At 47.1% G+C, this 22,143-nt stretch overlaps 1 protein-coding gene across 3 annotated transcripts; it reads right to left on the bottom strand.

The window, feature by feature from the left end:
• Positions 1 to 3,781: 3,781 nt before the first annotated feature.
• Positions 3,782 to 20,718, bottom strand: LOC128347456 (zinc finger protein 345-like). Of its 3 annotated transcripts, none has more exons than XM_053302162.1 (6): positions 20,428 to 20,718; positions 17,144 to 17,669; positions 16,791 to 16,920; positions 14,694 to 14,776; positions 14,069 to 14,195; positions 3,782 to 8,222 (listed from the first exon to the last, which is right to left on the bottom strand). In XM_053302162.1, the coding sequence occupies exons 2-6, from the start codon at positions 17,558 to 17,560 to the stop codon at positions 6,427 to 6,429; spliced, it is 2,553 nt and encodes an 850-aa protein (XP_053158137.1). In that variant the 5' UTR covers positions 17,561 to 17,669; positions 20,428 to 20,718; the 3' UTR covers positions 3,782 to 6,426. The 3 variants fall into 3 exon arrangements, with proteins under 3 accessions (XP_053158137.1, XP_053158139.1, XP_053158138.1); XM_053302164.1 differs by having other exon boundaries at positions 3,782 to 8,219; XM_053302163.1 differs by lacking the exon at positions 20,428 to 20,718 and adding an exon at positions 18,891 to 19,163.
• Positions 20,719 to 22,143: the final 1,425 nt, after the last annotated feature.

Below are 22,143 nucleotides of genomic sequence, written 5' to 3'. Positions count from 1 at the left end.
CACACCTTGTCCTGGCTATTCCCTACTCTCTGGCAAACATCACAGGACTTAACGTGCTCAGTCACGTCCTGGCCAAATCCAGTCCAGTGAAAGTTTTGCCTTACTCTTTCTTTGGTTCTCCCCACCCCCATGTGTCCATTTGGGTGGTCATGCGCCAACTTTAAGATGTACACGCAGTGTTTCTTAGGCACTACAAGTTGCCTCGGGTTTACACCCCTCCCTGTGACTTTCAGGGAGAGGCTCACAATACAGCAAACTGTTCTGGGGTGACAATCTGGGAGTTTGGCTGAGAGGTGGTGGGTTGGGGTTCACCGCCTCTCTGAGCTGTGCCAGACTTGGATCTGCCTCCTGCTCTCTCTGGAGCTCCTCAGCCGTGCTGGTGGCAACTGCTCTGGGCATCTCTGAAGGCTCCGCCTCTTCCTCTGCCGTGGCTCCCTCTGGGCCACTTGCCTGTAACAGGTACTCCATGTTGGGGAAATCAGTCTCTCTTCCTGGGTGTAGCTGGGCTTCTCCCTCACTGGGCCCCTCAGCATTTCAGGCTGAGGTCTGGCTTCTCCCTGCCGACGGTGCTGTCTGTGGGTGAATTTCCATTCTGAAGAGGTGGTGCTGTTTGTGGCAGGGCACCTGGTGTCATCTGGTCCCGCTCCACCATCACTGGATCCTCCTCTCCTGGATGGACAATCTCCCAAATGGGGTCAGCTAGATCTTCCCCAATCAGCATGGTATAGGGATGATCCTCCCTCACTGCCAACTCCGTCTCCTTCCCAGCCGGCCCACAGGACAGGAAGCTTCATCAGGGGCATTTCTGCCGGGCCATTGGCAAAGGTTGCCTGAACTAGTGAGGCCTGGGCAAGATGCTGGGCCTTGACAAGCGAGGGGTGGATGGTCAAGATCGTGTCAGTGTCTCGCCACACAATAACTTGTTACCCATTGATCTACACACTCTTGTCGCCTCTTGGGTGGAATAGCCTCCACATCAAAATAGTGAAGTGGCCCCTTAGGGGTTGCTGCCACCACTGGGCCCCTAGTGTTAACTATGTTAAGTTGAGCCTTAGCCTTGGAGCAGTCCCTATTGAAGTGTCCCACTTCCCCACACTTAAAAGTATTTTAGGTCGGACTGCTCAGTTCGTTTGCCCCCTGGAGGTGCAGGTGTTGAGTTTTGACTTGGGGCCCCTGGACTCACCTTGGTAGGACGTTGGTGGTGCTCCTGCTTTGGGATGAACTTGGGTCGATCCCATTGAGGTTCTTCTGCTGTCCCTCTAGCTTTAGAGTCAGTCAGCCTCTGCGCCAGCTTCCTCAATAGTTTTTGGACCCCGAACCCGGTCCTAGTCCAGCACTCTAAACACTACACCACGCTGGCTCATGCTGGTTTTGTTTCTGGCCATGTAATAAAAAGAAGTTGTTGCTATTGTTGCTACTGGTATGAATGCTGAACCTGCTATAGAACTTCCTTTTCCAAGTCCTGGGGGCCCAGCTGTGCAACACGCCTGGCCAGGATGAGAACCCAGAGGAGGAGAATAGAATGGAGGCTCTGATGTGGAAATGGAGGCAGAGCAAAAGATCCAGGCCTGGGAGCGGATGGCAAGGGTGGTTGAAAAGGGAGCCCAGGGACCTGCAGAAGACAACAGGCACATTGTGGAGACCCTGGAAACAGAGCTGCACCTAGGTAATTTTGGAGCCTGGACCTAAGGGCATGTGAAGCAACCTGGCTGCACCCAGCCCTCAGCACCCCACCCACCCCAACAGGCTTGGGCAGACTGCAAGTCTGCATGATTGGTGGGCAGGCTGCTATGGGGTGTCCGGCAGTGCAGCCATCATCTGCAGGACATTTGGGCTTGATGCCACTAAATTCCAAGAAGCTTTTATGAGTGCAATACAGAGCCATGTGCAGCCCAACTCAGTATCACCCTCCACCCCAAATCAGGCCATTCCTGGGCATGATCTTGGCAGGCCCATCATCACCAGGGAGCCTGAGCAGAAAAGGATCTTGCAAAGGAAGAGTGAATCTCCTTGCCAGAAAAGATGTCACTGGCAGTCCTCTGGTTCATTACAGTTCAATGCCTAAGAGTAAAGCCTCTACCACAGGCCTCACCCCATTCAACACCTCCTCCCACCACTGGCCTCCTTGTAGCAGGAGCAGAGTGGTGACACCATTACACCATGTTGAAGCTGGCATAAGGAAGCCTGTCAGCCACATTAGTGAGTGGAGGCCTATAGTGGGCAACTGGCCAATGGTAGTTACTGTAGTGACCAGTCTCCCCACCCTCTAATGAGTTAATCAGAAGTGAACCCGTCTTAACTGACAGGCTGGTGAACTCCAGGGATCGACCAATCAATCCACCAGGTGGGTGGGAAATGAGAGCTGTTGCTGAGCTTTCTGGGAACAGGAAGGAGGAAGTCAGAGAGGGAGAGAGAAGCATGTGCAGAAAGGCTTAGTGAGGAGCATGGAGTTTTGCTCTCTCATGGTGAAAGCGAGCGTGGAGGTTTATTTAAGAGAGTAACTATGCAGATCCTTGAAAGACAGGATTGCAGGAGGCTTGATTCTCATCTGGAGTTTTTGTGAGTTTTCAAAGAGAAGGGGAAAACAAGGCTTTTGGCTTCAGGAACCTAGCTCAGGAAACAGTTTGTGTAGTAAGACTATGAGTCAGGAAATCTATTTTGATTTGTGTGTGTTGTTTTGCATATCCCTGATACTGTTCTATTATTGCTTACTTGCCAATGTAATTGAAATAAGAAACACAAGCCTATTCTCAACCCACCAAGGGCATTGCAAAAGACTCTGTAACCTATAAGTATGTTTAACTGTATCTAAAAAGCTGAGAAAGCCTCAGACGGAAGCAGTCTGTGGTATTTTGAATAAAAATTTTCTTTTTCTGTTCTTTACCTATTAAAAGCCTTACAGAGTGTTTGATTATTCTGGGAGGGAGGGGGTGAGCCTTTGGTGCAAAACCAGTCTCCATGGACCGCTTGCCAGCTATGCATGTGGAACTAAGCTCCTCATACTTTGCCTGTTAGTTAAGAGAGTTTTCCCTGGAATATTCCACCCCAGGCCCGGGGGGTTCAGGCTTGATCAAAAAGGGTGGTGGTGATGGCAGGAGTTTAGACTACTGGGGATCTAAAGTATAAAGTTCAAAATGGAAACCCGCTCAGGCAGCTGGGCAGGGATGACTCAGCAGTCTGTCCCCTCATGTGAGCTGACTCTGAGACAAAGGCTTAAATTTGCTACAGTTACAATGGGTTAGCGGAGGCCAATAGTGGGGAGTGGGTGGAGACAGTAGTGTAGACAGCAGTGGCCCACCAAAATATGTAACCACAGGCCACAGCCAATATTGCTAGACCACTGCTACTTTGCCCCTCTTCACCACCTGTATCTTTTCAACCCATCGGTGGAGCCAGGCTCCCAGGACCACAACACTTCACCACCCCAAACAAACCAGATATAATAAAGAGGTCCTGATTGTTAAGGGCTTCAGAGATTTGCATTTCTTTAGGGGGCACGAAAAGAGTTAATTATCCACATGGGGAGGGTGGCTGTGGATCTGAGCCAGACTTCAAGGGCCTTGGCCCCATATTTTTAAAGCATCAAGCAATGCCTCTGGCACCACTCAATCTTTCCCTCCTTAGGCAGAGAGGAGGAGATTTCTTCCAAACAAACAACTATTCTAATACTGCTCTGAATGCTAAAGGGGAAACATTTCTTAGGCAAGCAGAGAAGAATATGGTCACCTGGGTGTAGGGACACAAGCACCAAAAAAAAAAAAAAAAAGAGAGAGAAAAAAAGTATTATTGATTGACTGATCTTTATTTTATTTTATATATTTTTATACAATCCAAAACCTATATCTCTGGGTGATTTACAACAAAAAGCAATGGAAAAGATAAGACATTAGTTAAAACAAAAAAATAACAGAGAAATTAAAACATTGGTTAAAATCAATGACAGCAAAAATTTAAAAAATTACAAGAATTTAAAACCTTAAAACAATATTTTAAAACAATGTTAAATCTATTAAAAGGGTAATTAATTAAAAGCCTGGGTGAACAGATGTGTCTTTAAAGATTTTTTCAAAAGTTGTGAGAGATGGGCAGGCTCTTATTTCAGCAGGGAGCACATTCCAAAACTTTGGGGCAGCAGCGTAGAAGGCCTGCCCCTGAGTAGCCACCAGACAAGCAGGTGGGAACTGTAGATGGACCTCTCCTGATGATCTCAATGGGCGGTGGGGTTCATGACGAAGAAGACATTATCTTAAATACCCAGGGCCCAAGCCATTTAGGGCTTTATAGGTTATAACCAGCACCTTGTATTTTGCCCAGAAACTTATCGGCAGCTAGTGTAGGTCTTTCAATACAGGAGTAATATGGTCTCTCCGAGATGACCCAGAGACCAACCTGGCTGCCGCATTCTGGAGCAGCTGTAGTTTCGGGCGGCTCCACATAGAGCTCATTGCAGTAATCCAGTCTGGAGGTTACCAGCATATGTACCACTGTTCCGAGGTCGTTTATCTCAAGAAATGGACACAGCTGGTGTAACAGCCAAAGCTGATAGAAGGCACCGCCGGCCACCATCTCAACCTGGGACACCAGGGAGAGGCTCAGATCCAGAAGCACCCCCAGACTGTGTACCTGTTCCTTCCGGGGAAGTGTGACCCCATCCAGAACAGGCAGATCAAACTGATGTTCCAAGTTTTGACCCTGCACAATGAGTACTTCCATCTTATCTAGATTCAATCTCAGTTTGTTATCCCTCATCCAGCCCATCACCACCTCCAGGCAGGCATTTAGGGAGGTTATGCCTTCTCCTGATGAGGTTGATATGGAGAAATAGATTTGGGTGTCATCAGCATAATGACAGCACCCTGAACCAAATCTCCTGATGATCTCTCCCAGCGGTTTCATGTAGATGTTAAACAACATTGGAGACACTACAGAACCCTGAAGGACACCATTAAAAAGTTCAGATTTTGAGGAACAGTAGACTCCAAGGGACACTATCTGGAGCCTGCCCGAAAGGTAGGAGTGGAACCACTGCAAAGCAGTGCCTCCCACTTCCAACCTCCTCAGATGCTCTGGAAGGATACTATGGTCGATAGTATCGAAAGCCGCCAAGAGGTCCAAAAGGACCAACAGAGTCACAATTCCTCTGTCAATTTCCAAATGGAGATCATCTATCAGGCCGACCAAGTGCGGCAGGCTATGGGGGCAGTCTCCACCCCACAGCCTGCCCGAAAGCCAGTCTGAAATGGGTCTAGCTAATCGGTTTTCTCCAAGATTGTCTGGAGCTGAGAGGCCACCACTCTCTCAATTACCTTGCCCAGCCACGGAAGGTTGGAGACAGTCCTGTAGTTACTAAACTCTGAGGGAGCCAAGGTAGGCTTCTTCAGAAGTGGTCTAATAATTTCCTCCTTAAGACAAGGAGGCATCCTGCTCTCCCTTAGAGAAGCATTTATGATCTCTACCAGGCTTCCCACAACAATCCCCCTGCCAGGCAGTATAAGCCATGTCAGGCAAGGATCAAGAGAACAGGTGGTAGGCCGCACCGCTCCAAGCAGCTCATCCACATCCTCAGGAGTCACAAACTGATCCAATCTGACCACACAAGAGGAGTTGCTGGACACCTCCACATCAGACACTGAAGTAATTGTGGAGAAAGAATCTAAGTTGTCCTGAATACGAGATTTTCCCCACAAAGAATTCATTAAACACGTCACAGCAGGTAATAGATGGTTCCAGATTCTGATTCAAAGGAGAAGGGGCACATACTATCCCTCTCACAACCCTGAACAATTCCGCTGAACGTGAACTTGTGGATGCAAAACGGGCAGAAAAGAATAGCTTCTTTGCTGCACATACGGCCTGAGCATAGATGTTCAAATGTACGCTATGTTGCAATCTGTCGGATTCGAGTAAAGTCTTTATCTACTTGCGCTCCAGTCGTCTACCTCGCCACTTCAGCCCCCATAGTTCTTCTGTATACCAAGGGGCCAATTTTGCAGCGGGTCAGAGAGGATGCTTATTATTATGCTACTACATTGTAGTAGAGAGAAGGGGGCTGCCTTTTTGGGGTCCACAATCTATACTTTAAAAAACGAGCCCTAAAAAAAACATCAATCTGGGTGAACATAAGTGGGTAATATTAATGCTGTGGCCACATTTTAAGAGAAGGCGACTGGATGAGTGCTTAAGTGCTGAGCTTGCACCGAAGAGAGAATTACTGCCCTTCATAAGCGAGGCCTTTCTTTTGTCAGAGGTACCCCACAGAAACTCACACCACAATTAAAATGTAAGCTTTGGTGGGGGGGTGGGAGTCCAAAAAAGATTAATGTAGCTCTTTCCCAGGACTCATTTACAACATGAGTATGTAGAGTGGTACGCCAGTGAGAAGTAGGGGACTGCCTTCAACCAAAGTTCTTCCCACACTCCAAGCATTTATATGGTTTCACCATCATGAAGCTTTTGATGATAAGTCAGGCTTGTGGTGTTTCTGAAGTTCTTCCCACACTCCAAGCATGCATATGGCTTCTCCCCTGTGTGAATTCTTTGGTGTGAAGTCAGATTTGTTCTCTTACTGAAGCCCTTTCCACACTCCACACATGTATATGGTTTCTCTCCTGTATGAATCCTTTGATGTACACTGAGATGTGCGCCTTGACTGAAGCCCTTTCCACACTCCAAGCATTTATATGGTTTCTCTCCTGTGTGAATCCTTTGATGTACAGTGAGATATGCACTTTGACTGAAGCCTTTTCCACAGTCCAAACATTTATATGGTTTCTCACCTGTGTGAATCTTCTGATGTACAGTGAGTTTTACTTTTTTATTGAAGCCCTTCCCACTCTCCAAGCATGTATCTGGTTTCTCTCCTGTGTGAATCCTTTGGTGTGAAGTCAGGTTTCTTTTCTGGCTGAAGCCCTTTCCACACTCCAAACATTTATATGGTTTCTCTCCTGTGTGAATCCTTTGATGTACAGTGAGATCTGGACTTCTACTGAAGCCCTTTCCACACTCAAAGCATCTATATGGTTTATCTCCTGTGTGAATCATTTGATGCAAAGTGAGACTTCTGCTGTGACTGAAGCTTTTTCCACACTCCAGGCATCCATATGGTTTCTCTCCTGTGTGAATCAACTGATGTGAAGTCAAGTGTACTTTCTGGCTGAAGCTCTTTCCACACTCAGCACATGTATATGGTTTCTCTCCTGTGTGAATCCTTTGATGTACACTGAGACCTGCACTTCTACTGAAGCCCCTTCCACACTGCAAGCATCTATATGGTTTCTCTCCTGTGTGAATCCTTTGGTGTAAAGTGAGGTTTGAAATTTGGGTGAAGCCCTTTCCACACTCCAAGCATGTATATGGTTTCTCCCCTGTGTGAATCCTTTGGTGTGAGTTCAGGTTTTCTCTATGACTGAAGCTCTTTCCACACTCTGAGCATGTATATGGTTTCTCTCCTGTGTGAATCCTTTGATGCAAAGTAAGGTTTGAACTTTGGCTAAAGCACTTTCCACACTCCAAGCACTGATATGGTTTCTCACCTCTGTGAATCCTTTGATGCAAAGTGAGACTTCTGTTGTGACGGAAGCTTTTTCCACACTCGAAGCATCCATATGGTTTCTGTCCTGTGTGAATCCATTGGTGTGAAGTCAGGCTTATTTTCCGGCTGAAGCTCTTTCCACACTCCACACATGTATATGGTTTCTCTCCTGTGTGAATCCTTTGATGTATAGTGAGATCTGAACTTTTACTGAAGCCCTTTTCACACTGCAAGCATCTATATGGTTTCTCTCCTGTGTGAATCTTTTGGTGTGAAGTCAGGTTTCCGTACTGACAGAAGGCCTTCCCACACTCCAAGCATTTATATGGTCTCTCTCCTGTGTGAATCCTTTGATGTACACTGAGATCAGAATTCTGACTGAAGCTTTTCCCACATTCCAAGCATTTGTATGGTTTCTCCTCTCTATGCATTTTCCCCTGAGGTTGAAAGCTGGATTCAGAACTCAAGCTCCTCCTTTTGAAAGGGCAAAGAATTTTCTCTACTACTTCTTCCATTCCTCCCTGGATTGTGATTGTATGCAGTTCACCATGCTGAGAAACAGGAGATCCATTCCTCTTCTTCTGTTTGACTTCGGTTTTTATTCTTTGTTGTTCGCTCCTTGTCCTTCTGGCACTTCCCAACAATCCTCTGTGGGGCTTTTCCTCATTCTCACTCTCCCAGCTGGCACCTGCTGGAAGGAAGAGAGAAAACTGATCAGGGCTGAGACAGGAAAGAGGCCTCACATACACAAACAATCCCCAGTTACGTGTTGTCTTGATGCAGTCTGCTCTGTATTACAGAGACATGGTGGAGGCAGCCCAGGACCAGCACTGGGGTTTTTGATGCCCTGGGCAAAGCAGAATTTGGCACCCTCCAATTCAGTAGAGAGGAAAACAAGATATATAGAATGAACTTTTAGAAGTCTTTACTTGGAAATCTAAATGAACACTATAAAGAGAAAAACAAGTAGCTTAGAATGAACTTTTTCACATATCTAAATAAGAATAATAATCTAATATGTATGAAAAATCAATAAAAATAATTTTAATATGTATCTAAATAATAATGAAACTTTTCTATTGTTGCAACAAGCTACACAATTGTCTGAGCAATCTTCTGGGCTAGGAAGAGCGGAATATAAATGCAAATAAGTAGATACGCTTGCCAATATTTTTGGCTAAGAAGGAAAGATATGGAAAGGGAAATAATGGTCTTGGCTGGAACAGAGGAGCACATGTGACTCCTGAAGTGCAAGGGCACTTTTAATCCCCCAAACACCATTTCACTCACAAAGTGGTTCAAAATTTTGTCACATTTAAAACCCCTTTGGTGGAGGAGGATGGAGCTTGCATTATTCCATAGATACACATATATCTCATATACAGGCAAAACTCTTTACTCACGGATTCCACATCCACAGTTTTGCATATCTGAAGTCAGGAAAATGACACCCAACCTCGGAATACGGGCGCGGCGGCGGGGGGTAGGAGTGTGCATGGTTTTGGTCCAGCATAATAGAACAAACCGCCGGACCAGTCCGGAGGTCCGGCTGGGTGGGGGACTGTGATTTTAAGCGGGGTGGTGGTGGTGGTAGTAATTACCACCACCCCCCACCGCTCTTCCCCCTCCAGCACTGGTCCTTGGAAAGATCTTCTTGGGGCGGCAGAGCTCCTCTCTGCCGCCCCTGCCCCCGTCGTTGTTTGGAAAGCCTTAACAGAGACAAGCGCTAGCGGCATGCATGCACCTTGTGCGGCACGCCCGCTCGTCTCTGACGCTGCAGCGCGCGCGCCGCATATGTGATGTATGCGGCGCGCGCGCTGCAGCGTCAGAGACGAGCACGCGCACCGCTAGCGCTCATCTCTGTTAAGGCTTTCCAAACAACAACGGCGGCAGGGGCGGCAGAAAGGAGCTCTGTCGCCCCAAGAAGATCTTTCCAAGGACCAGCGCTGGAGGGGGAAGAGCAGCGGGGGGAGGTAAGTACTACCACCCCCCCCCGCTTAAAGTCACAGTCCCCCCCGCCGGACCGGGGGGGAACTCCAAGCCATGCACACCCCTAGCGGGGGGACATGCTGACCCCGCATATCCGTGGGCCGGGGTGACCAGAAATGACCATGCAGGTAATTTCCAGTTGCCATTTTTAGGGATCGGAGCCACAAATGGCTCTTGTTAAAACAACCCCCCGGCGCTATTTTCAGCTGATTTTCGGCCATTTGGGGGGCACATTGCAACTCAGGAGAAGCAGCAGAGCAAAGTAAGAGGCTCCCCCACCCAGCGAAAATCAGCCAGTTTTCGGCTATTTTCAGCCATTAGGGGGCCATTTTGGGCCACTTTGGAACATAACCCCTGCGATCCCATTGGATTAATAATCCGATATTCGTGGTTTCCATATCCATGGTACAGCCATGGAACAGCACACATACACCCGCCGCATATCGAGGTCCACCTGTATACCACATGGTCAAATTATCACATTATGTAATCATGTTATCACTTGATTTTAATCATAATGATCACATAATGCTTCTAATCAAACATCCATATATGAAGACTTTGTTTCAGGTCTGTTCATACTGACTTACTGCTGACAAGTTATTTTGGAAATTGTTTTGAAATCTTTATGCAAGAATAGATCTTTTGCCAGTGTGGCAGATCCCAGCGTGCTTCCGCCACATGTCACAGCCCTGTGATCTTAAGCTTTATTGCTGCCACCAAGCAGACCTTTGTATTGTTTCTGCCTGTGTCTACTAAAATAGACTGTCAAACCTCTGTCTTATTCAAAGTAAGGTAGGGTGGAAAGGTTTCTAAGCATGGGGTGGGCAAACAGACTGAAGCTACCAATTTTTAACTTCAAAGTAAGAAAACTTTACTTTTAAATAGTACAATTCAAACCAATATTTCTTTTGGAAAATTTAGGACAAAACAGCAACTACACGAGGACAAGGAATAAATAAAACATGAGAAAAGCGCATCCACACTATCCTGCACTAATGCTGGGCCCTAACTCAGAGTCCTTCCCAAGCGTCCTCTTGCAATCACCCCTAGTCAGCCTCTACAGCAAGCCTGGCTTGTCCCTGACTCAGCCTCAGGTCCTGCTCTTCCTTCCCACTTCTGGGTTTCAATCCCAGACTCTCTCTCCAGCTACTTAAGGAATGATTTGGTCCTCCAGGGAGTGAGAACTCGGGATGTGCATGAACTGGTTCAGAGGCCCTTTTAACTGGCCACTGAACCAGTTTGAACCCTGGCTGGCTTGAAGGTTTGATGGCGGGGGGGGGGTGCCTTTAAGGGCGGGGGAGGATGCACTTACCCTCCCCACCCGCGTGACATCCGAAAATCCCTTTGGGGTGGCAGCTCCCTGTTGCCCCGTTGCAACGTTTACCAGATATACACGGACGTATGAGGTGTGCCTATGTGTGTTGCACGCATGCAAGCGTTGCGCTCGGACACGTTGCGTGCGTGCACACAACATGCATGACGCTCATGCAACATACACCCAGGCACACCTCGTACTTCCGGGTATATCCAGTAAATGTTACGACGGTTTGGCAGGAAGGTACGCTGCCGCCCCGACGGGGTTTTTGGATGTCGTGCGCCAGCGGGGGAAATGCAGTGTGGATGGGGAGTGCATCCTCCCCTGCCCTTAAAGGCATGCCCCCACCACCACCGAACCAGCTCCCGCCAGTTCTGTGCACATCCCTAATCACAACTCTCCCACTGATTTCTCAGATCTCTTTCCTGCACCAGCTCTGATTCTCTCTGACTGTGACAGCAACTTGCACTCCTTGAACTCCTTCACTTGAACTCTCTTCAGCTCTCCAACTTACACTAAAACTAGGGATGTGCCCAAACATGATTTGACCTCTAAATTGCAGGCACAACCCCTTTAAAAATGAGGGCTTACACAGCCCCTTTAAAGTGGAGGAGAGCAGGTCCATACCTGCTCATCGTCCGCTTGGTGCCACTTCCAGAATGTTGGAGCTCCGACCAGCTGTGCCCATGCATCCATCGGGCATCTCCCAGCTGCCTCGAGTGATTCCAGTACACACATGGCCACCACACTTGCGCAGATGTCATGTGCATGCCAGGGGAGCTGGGAGGCGCCCTGCCCGTGTGTGGGCATAGCTGCAGGGAACGCCGCCACTTGGGAAGTGGCAGCGAGCAGAGGAGGAGCAGGTATGGGCCTGCTCTCCTCCACTTTAAAAGGGCTGCATAAGCCCTCCTGTTTAAAGGGACTGTGCCCACGATTCAGATGCTGAATCGTGTTTTGGCACAGCCCTAACTAAAAGTATGCTGAAGGCAGCCTCCTTATATTCTCTTTTTCCCACCATTTTTTTCAAACCAACCAATCAACATAACTCAGTCAAATCACACCCTCTCTTCCCTCCAATACCAAACTTTAGAACAGGAGCTGTGAACTTTTGACCCCTGCACAGCTTTTTAATATGGAGAGTAAGCAAAGGAATTGCAGTACAGAAATCTTATATACAAGAAGTGGAAGTTTCAGGCCTCACTCCTTCACACAAGAACAGGGGTGTTAGATTAGCTATGGGTCAGATGGATGAGTTTAGATTATCACAGGTCAAATCGGCAAATTAGATACTGTACATAGCTTGTTTGCTAATAGGAAATAGTGCAATAACACACGAGGGGTTTTTTCTGCTAAGAGTTGGCTATCTAGTCCTGACTGGTGACAAATGACTGGTGAGATTATCTCATCTCAATATAGTTTTTGCAAATGATGCAAAAATCAGCAATTCATTTCTGCTAATGAGGCAACAGTAATCAAGTAATTATTGTAGAATGACGTCTTTCTGATTAAGATGGGTGGTATCATCTAATTAGATGTGGCCCATCAAAACATAAGTACGTGAAATCATCTCCTAAGGAGGAAATGACTTTCCCCTAAGACAAGGGTTTATAAAGGTTTAAGTCATGGATTTGATTTAATGGGTTTTTTCTTCCTACCTTTTCTCCCCTTTGGGGGATTCCTCCTCTCCCTTTTGGAGGGCTTTTTCTCCCCTTTTGGAGAATGCCTCCTCTCCTTTTTGAAGAACCTTTCCTTCTTTTCCTCCAATTTTCTTCGCTATGAGCTTTAAGCTCTAGCTGTAGTCTTTTCAATGTTTGTTTTAATTTTCATTGGGTCTCCTGTTCTATCTTTTGTGTTGCTTAAACTGATTTCCTGAGACTGATTTGCAGATTGAACCAGCAGGACTTTTAGACATTTTAAGGATTAGCTCTTCTCGCCTATCCTAATTGTAACCCAAATCAAATGTTAATTTGATTTCTGTAGTGTGTGCTTCATTTTCTGGGCAGTGGGCAAACATCAGGTCAGGGCCCAATAACTACATTGCAATGATTTGGCTACTAGGGAATATTCCAACATATAATTGGAATATTATGTCACCTTCTGTTGCTCCCCTGTACCTGATATTTAGAGACATCTTGCCTCTGAGGCTGGAGGCGGCCAATAACCACCAGACTAGTAGCCAGTGATAGACCTGTCCTCCATGAATGTGTCAAAGCCCCTTTTAAAGCCATCCAGGTTAGTAGCCACCACCAGATCATCATAAAATAACCCCTGCTAACTTGGCAAAGAGGCACCTTTTAACGTGGTGATTCTCTTTATTTAGCAGGGGGAGAGTAACTGGCCCTATCCACCCCCAGCACAGTACTTCCAGTGGCTGTTGCTGGTGTCTATATTATGTTTCTTTTGGATTGTGTCCCCTCTGGGGACAGAGATCCATCTTATTTATGTATTATTACTCTGTGTAAACCGCCCTGAGCCATTTTTAGAAGGGCGGTATAGAAATTGAATTAATTAATCGAGAAGAAAGAAAAACAAGTCAAAATAATCGACATAGTAATACCAGGGGATAGCAGAATAGAAGAAAAAGAAATAGAAAAAATCACCAAATACAAAGATCTACAAATTGAAATTGAAAGGCTGTGGCAGAAAAAGACCAAAATAATCCCAGTGGTAATTGGCGCCCTGGGTGCAGTTCCAAAAGATCTTGAAGAGCACCTCAATACCATAGGGGCCACAGAAATCACCATCAGCCAATTACAAAAAGCAGCTTTACTGGGAACAGCCTATATTCTGCAACGATATCTATAACAATTGACAATAAAATTCAGCCATCCCAGGTCCTTGGGAAGGACTCAATGTCTGGATAAAACAAACCAGTCAATAACACCTGTCTGACTGTGTAAAATAATAAAAAAATAATAATAAATAATAATAGAAAAAATATATATTTGTAGGGACTAGTGTTCCCTCAAACAGAAAATCTCAGATGTCAATGACTGCAACTCCCAGCATCTTCTGCCTAAGCCCACTGCAACTAGGGATTCTGGGAGCTGTAGTCAACAACATCCGTGTTCCTCTTATAGGGAACACTGGTAGGAACATGCTATCACCCTCCTATTCATAACACGGAGGGTGCTCTGAAGTTGGAGAAGGAAAAGAGGGAGTTGTCAGAGAGGGGTGTCCTCTCTTTCCCTTTTCCAGTTTCCCTTTCAGTGAAAAAGAGGGAGCCTTACCCAGAGAGGCCACATTCTGCCTATTCTCCTCCATGACTGCTCTGTGCAGGGCTCTTTGGTCCGGATCCAGCAGAGCCCACTCCTCCTCTGTGAAATGCACAGCCACCTCCTCAAAGGTCACCGGACCCTGGAAGAAGAAGAAAACATTTATTCCTCATAGAACATGTAAGTTAGGCACAAGCCTAAGGTTCTTTCCCTTCCAAGCACAATCCAAATGGGTAGTTAACTGTAAGCTGGGAGGAGAAGGGCAGGAAAGATTCCCCGGCAGGGTCATTAATTATTTTATATGCTATTTTTCACAAAAACCTTCAAAGGGGTTTACATAGCAGATAAAATAAATGGAGAGGGAAGGTGGCGCTCTGTCTCAAAGGTGTTTCAATTGTTTCCCAAACAAAGAGGCATATCTGTCCTCCTGCTAAATATTTGACAGCCAACTCTTTCAAAGGCTCTTCCTTGCCTAGTTAGCCAGATTAAAGCCTTCACCAGTGGCCCTCACAGCCCTCCTAGCCAGCAGTCTTAACAGAGGCCAAAGAAGGAGAGATGCTTTCACACCCAGGGGCTCGTGGAGCAGACAAAGGTGATCGGTTCATTCCCTGTCCTCTTCCCCCAGTGACCCCTCCCCTACTTGATCTGGTTGCACCGAAGCCTTTTCCACTCCACCAGCAAGAAGTGATGGCCGAGAATCTGTTGGCAGAGTAATTCCAGTACCTGTGAATTACACAAGAGTGATGGAAAGATGTTGCTGAATGAAACAGAGAGACAACAAAGTATAATTTCGAAAAGGTCTTTATGTTGGCTTAGTGCACAATTCAAAATATGGATTTCGATACATATGGCAGTTTTTGAGCTGAAAACTCTCATAGCTCAACCTATTTTTAAATTGTGGGAGAGGCTGGAGAAAAGGATTCCCCCCCGCCCACACACACACACAAATGCACACTAAATACTCAAGGGAGCATGAAAGGAGGGCTAGGAGTTCAGGTGGCCTCCATCCATCATGTACATCTGGCAAAAAAAAAAAAAAAGGGGAGGAGAGATGAAAGGAGAAAGAAGAAAGGGAAAGGCCTGAGGGGAGAGTTGTAAGCGACATTCTCTCTCTAGATGATTTTCTTCAAGCATAGATGGGTGATTTCCGCTTATTTACAGGCTTTCCCCTTGAAAAAAAGGCAGGCAAATGCTGAAACATTTTTTAAAATTATTATTGTTATTTATTTTTATTATTTTATTTTATTTTGATTTCTATACTGCCCTTTCAAAAATGGCTCAGGGCAGTTTACACAGAGAAATAATAAATACAAAAATAAGATGGATCCCTGTCTCCAAAAGGGCTCACAATCTAACAAGAAACACAAGATAGACACCAGCCACCAGTCACTGGAGGTACTATGCTGGGGGTGGATAGGGCCAGTTGCTCTCCCCCTGCTAAATAAAGAGAATCACCATGTTAAAAGGTGCCTCTTTTCAGCCTTCCATCCTTCCGAGGTCGGTAAAATGAGTACCCAGAATGTTGGGGGCAATATGCTACATCATTGTAAACCGCTTAGAGAGCTCCGGCTATAGAGCGGTATATAAATGTAAGTGATATTGCTATTGCTCTTTGCCAAATTACCAGGGGTATGTGGCGGGTGGCAGTCTTGCCTGGAGACTGCAGAGCAAATCCTTCCGTCTGGGGTGGCGGGTCACACAATGGCACAACCTTGCCTCTCATCTGCCCAAACCAGTCCTCCCCTCTGGGGACATTCCTTGTCTCAGCCTCCTCCTATTTATTTTTACATTTATATCCTGCTCTTCCTCCAAGGAGCCCAGAGCGGTGTACTACATACTTGAGTTTCTCTTTCACAACAACCCTGTGAAGTAGGTTAGGCTGAGAGAGAAGTGACTGGCCCAGAGTCACCCAGCTAGTTTCCTGGCTGAATGGGGATTTGAACTCGGGTCTCCCCGGTCCTAGTCCAGCACTCTAACCACTACACCATGCTGGTTCTTGAGTTCCATTGAGTGCAGCACTGTAGAAAACCCAGACAGACATGACAAATGCTTTTGATGGAGGCACTGAAGTTCATTTTGGAGTGTGGGGTGGGGGGAGTGTGTGAAAGGTCTCTTTCCTGCAGGCCAAATCCACCAACCTGGGGGGCAGAGCAGCCCCCACACTCATCTGCCCAAAAAATTTCTTCCCTCTGCACACGATCCTGCTCTCAATCTTTCCTTGAGATCTTTTGAGTTCAGCATTATAGAACATCGGAACAGAGATCAGAACAAAATATTGAGGGGACATACAAGTGCATATTAGGGGGAGCATGTCAAAAGTGCCTCTCCTTCAAGTAACCCCAGAGGACCAGCAGTGGGAGATCAGATGGGAACACCTGCCCACCCCATTGCCCAACCTTGGCTGTCACTGGGAAGAAGAAGTTGATGGGAAAACATGCCAGCCTGGAGATCTGACCATTTCCAATCATGGTTCATTCTTTATAAGCAACATTTTCTGTTTTAGTATATTTAAGTTCCATGCAAGAAAAAGTGTCTCCCCGAAGTCTCTGCAAGTAGAGGGTTGGATGTATAAATCCCGAAACAAAACGTTTTCTAAAACCTTTTTGCAAGAGGCTAGAAGGCATCCTCCTTCTCCACAAAAGGGCTCAGAGAAACATCAAAGCACCCCATGTATTTTGAGGATATCTGAGGAAAAGGGAGACCAAGAAAAGAAGATGTCTGAACCATCCCTCCTTACCCAGCAAGGTGGCAGCTCTGCCATCATCCTGCGAGGCCCACCTGGACAGCGGCCTCTGCTTGGCATCCAGTGGAGCCCTCTCTGCCTCAGAGAAATCTGGAGCTGCTTCTGACAATGGTCCTCCAGGAATCTGAAAGAAAGAGACAGAAGAAGAGATCCCAGACAGAGAACAGGGAGAGGTAGAGATTAGGATGGGAATGATGCAGAACAAAGCCTGAGAAGGGATCAGGTGGGAGAGTCATCTCCTTGATGGATTCTCCAGTTGCCTTCTTGGGCAACTAGGGGCTTCTTCCAGGATCACCTGGCTCACATTCCAGACCTATTGCTACTCCCAGGATGAACCACTTAGTCACCTGCTGCTCTTCCTGCTTCTTCTTCTTCTCTGCCTGGCTCAGGAGGAAACCTTCTGCCAGGGCCACCGCCTGGGAACTGGTCTCCGCTCCACATTCTCTAATCCAGTCCTCCATCTCAGGGGGTAGGATGGTCAGGAATTGCTCCAGGACCACCTGGTCCAGGATCTGATTTTTCACGTGCCTTTCTGGCATCAGCCACTGACAGCAAAGGTTGTGCAGCTGGTTGCAAACCTCTCGGGGCCCCTTCGCATCCTGGTAGCAGAACTGCCTGAAGTGCTGGCAATGTATATCTGAGTTCAGGATGTCCCCACTCAGAATCTCCTGCATGCTCCTTTCCCAGAATCCCCCACTGCTCTCAGCCTGGGAGACACTGGGGCCATATCGTGCATCCAGGCCAGAAGAATCTTTCTTTCCCATCTTTAGTTTGTGCTCCAGGTCAGCCTCCAACAAGATCTAAAGAACTCCTTGTTCTCATTTGAGGGAAGAAGATTTTTGACATTCAGATTCCATCTCAGCGACCTTCTTCCTGTACAAGAAGGAGACAAATGTCAGGAGTCAAAGAGAAATGAGAGAAGCCATGTGTGGGCGAGGAAAAGGTGGGAGGCAGAGAAGAAAGCCTTCAGTCCAATGCAACATCGTTTCCTTTGGCCCGACCCTAAGAACTCCCAAGCCTTCCTCCTCCTCTGGGCTTTCTTACAGCCCCACCCCACCCCACAGCTGCACTTGTTTCACTATCTCTCCTCTTCAACTCTCCCCCTCCAGACACCTCTCTCTACTGCTCCAGTTGTGGAGGGACTGTAGCTCAGTGGTTTTTTGTCTAAGACCCAATGAGACAATCATGGGCTGGATCAGGCCTCAGCCTGCTCAACTTTGCCCCTCTTGCAGATGTTGGCCAACCAATTATGTCTAATTACTAACCCAGAGTCACCTCTTTCCTAAAGTAAAGAGCCCCAGATGCTGTAGCCTTGCCTCATAAGAAAGGTGCTCCAGGCCCCTGATCATCTTGGTTGCCCTCTTCTGCACCTTTTCCAGGTCTACAATAACCTTCTTAAGATACGGTGACAAAAGCCGTACGCAGTACTCTAGATGTGGCCAAACCATAGTTTTGTATAATAACTATGTATTATAACTATTATAATATTAGCATTTTTTATTTTCAATCCCTTTCCTAATGATTCCTAGCATGGAATTAGCCTTTTTCACAGTTGCCATGCACTGATTCGACACTTTCAATGAGCTGTTCACCATGACCCCAAGATCTTCCTCTCCTGGTCAGTCACTGACAGCTCAGATCCCATCTCTGTATATGTGAAGTTGGAGTTTTTTGCCCCAATGTGCACCACTTTACACTTGCTTACATGGAACCGCATTTGCCATTTGTCACCCACTCCCCTAGTCTGAAGAGATCTTTTTGCAGCGCCTCACAATCTGTTGTGGATTTCAATACCCTAAATAGTTTAGTGTCATCTGCAAATGTGGCCACTTTGATGCTTACCCCAACTTCTAGATCATTTATGAATCATTGGTCCCAGTACTGATCCCTGGAGGACCTCACTTCCTACCTACCTCCATTGTGAAAACTGTCCATTTATTCCTACTCTCTGTTTCCTGTCTTTCAACCAGTTACCGATCCACACATGAACCTGTCCCCTTATCCCATGACTGCTAAGTTTACTCAAGAGCTTTTGGTGGGGAACTTTGTCAAAAGCTTTTTGGAAGTCCAAGTATACTATGTCAACCAAATCACCTTTTTCCACATGCCTGTTGACACTCTCAAAGAACTCCAAAAGGTTAATGAGGCAGGACTTGCCCTTGCAGAAGCCATGCTGGTTCTCCTTCAGCAATGCCTTTTCTTCTATATGTTTAACAATTTTGTCCTTAAGTATGCTTACCATCAATTTACCCAGCACCAGAATTAAGCTGACCAAGCTATAATTTCCCAGATCACCCCTGGATCCCTTTTTAAAAAATTGGAGTCACATTGGCTACTTCCCAGTCCTCTAGTACAAAGCCTGATTGCAGTGACATGCAATATATTTTTAAAGGAGATCGGCAATTTCAAGTTTGAGCTCCTTTATAACTCTTGGGTGGGCACCACTCAAGTCCAAAGTCACCATTTCTCAGGTTGGTTCAACGATTAATTAAGGCATAGTCATTTAGCATGTCTAGAAATGTGGCCTCTCTTTCATTACCTGAATGTGAATTGACCCAGTCTATGTGTGGGTAGTTGTAGTCAACATAGGAACATAGTAAGCTGCCATATACTGAGTCAGACTATAGGTCCATCTTGCTCAGTATTGCCTACACAGACCGGCAGCGCAGATTCTCCAAGGTTGAAGGCAGGAATCTCAGCCCTATCTTGGAGATGCCAGGTAAGGAACTTGGAGCCTAGGTGCTCTTCCCAGAGTGGCTCCATCCCCTAAGTGCTCACACTTCCAGTCTCCCTTTCATATGCAACCAGAGTGGACCCTGCTTAACTTAAGGGGACAAGTCATGCTTGCTACCACAAGACCACCTCTCTTCCCACAGTAGCCACCCACTATGACTGCCCTATCCCTCTTTGAAGCCTCTCTTACTCTCTCACTCCCTGCACATTGATCCAGAGGGCGACAGCATGTCCCTAGGAACACATTTCTTTTCAGTCTGTGTAAGGTTACCCATAATGATTCTGTGGAGGACTCCAGTCCACCTAGATTTTCTAGCTTATAAGAATCTATCCCTTCTTTGATATACAGTGCCACTCCCCCTACATCCCCCCTCCCTGTCCTTTCTGTAGAGTTTATATCCTGGAATAACCGTGTCCTCCTGGTTCTCACTGCTCCACCAGGAAGAGGCAGCTTCATCAATGCTCTTCAGCTGCCTCTCAGGGCAAAAGAAAAGTGCTTGAAGCTGAATTGAGTCAACCCAAGAGACCTCTTGGCTACCGAGAAGAGGGAAGGAACACCCCCCCCCCCCGCCGCCGCCAATGGGGAATATGGGAGGGATAAGCAACACAGAGCATCCTCCGATGGGGTGAAAGGGACAGGGGTGGGGAGACCAAGGTTCCTCCCGGGTCTACCTTAACGGGGCGAGCTCAGACTTGCTCCTCTGTGCTGAGGCCCCCTTTGTTCTCTCCCCTCTTGCTGGGTCTCCCACCCACCCCATTCCGTGCCTACCACCCCTCCCCGGTAGCCAGCCGGGTCCCCTCCCCGGGGACTCGCCAGTTCGCCCCCACGCCCTGCCCTGCCCTGCCCTGCCCCGCCCGCCCCGCCCCAGAGTGGAGAGGACGAGGGTCACTCCCTCACCTCCCCCAGAAGAGGCGCGAGAGCTTCAGCTTCCTTGTTCAGCGGGCTTCAGGCAGCACCGCAACTCCGGATTTTAGTCCATGCCGCGTTCCCAACTAGGCAACCCTCGAGCGGAGGGATCCAGCAGGAAATCGCAGTGCGGGTGTAGCCTAGCTTGAAATGCTGCTTACACGGAAACCCCGAGCAGTGCATTTTGGGACGGGTAGTTCTGTGAAAGAGTCGACACCGACTTGACGGCCCTTGATCAATCAATTCTGTGAGCGTAGCCACTTGCCGGGAAGTGTTTTAATAGTGTCAGACTCCTGCTCCTCCTCCTCCTCCCTGCTTCCAGGCTAGCGCGACCCACTTGCTTCGCACCCCCCACTGCTCCCCCCCGAAGCGCACCCCCCACTGTCGCACCCCCGAAGCGCACTCTGGCACCTGCTACACAATTTGCCCCTCTCTGCGCCCACTGTGGCCCTACCGACCTTTCCTGCTGGATAGCTAAACTCAGATGGAGTGGAGCAGCAGTGCCTCTGTAGGGTTGCCAACTGTCCCTCATTACTCAGGATGCTCCTCATTTCAGGGATGAAATGTTGGTCCCTATAGGGACAGCATTTGTCCCTCATCTGTTCAATAGCATATAATTCAATTGCACATACGTCAATGATACTCAGGCGCTTGATTACCACTGCATATACCTCCCAGCCAGCCCCCACAAACTTGTGTCCCTCATTCTGGCAATGAAATGTTGGCCACCCTAGGCCACCTGGGAGTTGTTTCTCAAGCTGGCTGCAGACCCATCACTCTCTTTTCTACGACACCTTTCGTAGGTCATAGAACACAATGTTGGCATTTAAGACGGTATTCTTAAATACCTTTCATTTAAGATGGTATTCCCTATTAAGTTTCTTCCTGAGGTCTTTATCTTTCTTGACTTTGGCAAAGGTGTAAGACAAGACTGTATACTTTCTCTTTCTTTATTCAGTTTATATGCTGAACATATACTGAGAGAAGCTGGATTGGAAGAAGATGAACGCGGCTTTAAAGTTGGAGGAAGAAACATCAATAACCTGCGCTACGCAGGTTATACTTGAGAATGCGGATGATCTGCAAGCTCAAGTCAAGGAGCACAGTGAAAAAATGGGACTACGACTAAATGTCAAAAAGACTAAACTAATGACAATGGGTACAGCAACCAGCCTCAGAATTGACAATGAAGACACTGAAGTGGTAGATCGCTTCTGCCTTTTAGGCTTGACCATCAACAGTAAAGGATCCAGTAGTCAAGAAATATGCTGCAGACTAGAACTTGGTAGGGTTGCAATGAAGACCTTAGAAAGGATATTTAGATGCTGTGGCATGTCTATACCTATAAAGATTAGAATTGTTTGAACAGTGGTTTTCCCCGTGACACTCGGTGGATGAGAAAGTTTGACTTCGAAGAAGCAAGATAGAAAAACTTTTGTGTTGGAGAAGATTTTTGAGGATACCATAGGCAGCCAAGAAAACAAATAAATGGATCCTAGAACAAATCAATCCAGAATTTTCACTCGAGGCACCAATGACCAGGTTCAAACTATCATACTTCAGACACATTATGCGAAGATCCAGCTCCCTTGAGAAGTCCATAATGCTGGGAAAAGTTGAAGGGAAGAAGAGGACAACCAGTAGCAAGGGGGATGGACTCTATTACCACAGCAATGAATGCACCACTGAGAGACCATAATGGCCAAG

The sequence above is a fragment of the Hemicordylus capensis genome, chromosome 2 (assembly GCF_027244095.1).
Source record: "Hemicordylus capensis ecotype Gifberg chromosome 2, rHemCap1.1.pri, whole genome shotgun sequence".
In the NCBI taxonomy this organism is placed as follows: Eukaryota; Metazoa; Chordata; class Lepidosauria; order Squamata; family Cordylidae; genus Hemicordylus; species Hemicordylus capensis.
The sequence above is the reverse complement of the archived record's forward strand: the minus strand, read 5'-3'. Positions and strand labels throughout refer to the sequence as shown.

Excerpts from the sequence above, each read along its gene's own strand:
- LOC128347456 (XM_053302162.1), bottom strand. The coding sequence starts at position 17,560 with ATGGGAAAGAAAGATTCTTCTGGCCTGGATGCACGATATGGCCCCAGT. Across the intron at positions 16,921-17,143 it reads AGAAGCAGGAAGAGCAGCAG|ATTCCTGGAGGACCATTGTC; the intron begins GTGACTAAGTGG and ends TCTTTCTTTCAG. Across the intron at positions 8,223-14,068 it reads GCAGAATGTGGCCTCTCTGG|CAGGTGCCAGCTGGGAGAGT; the intron begins GTAAGGCTCCCT and ends TCTTCCTTCCAG.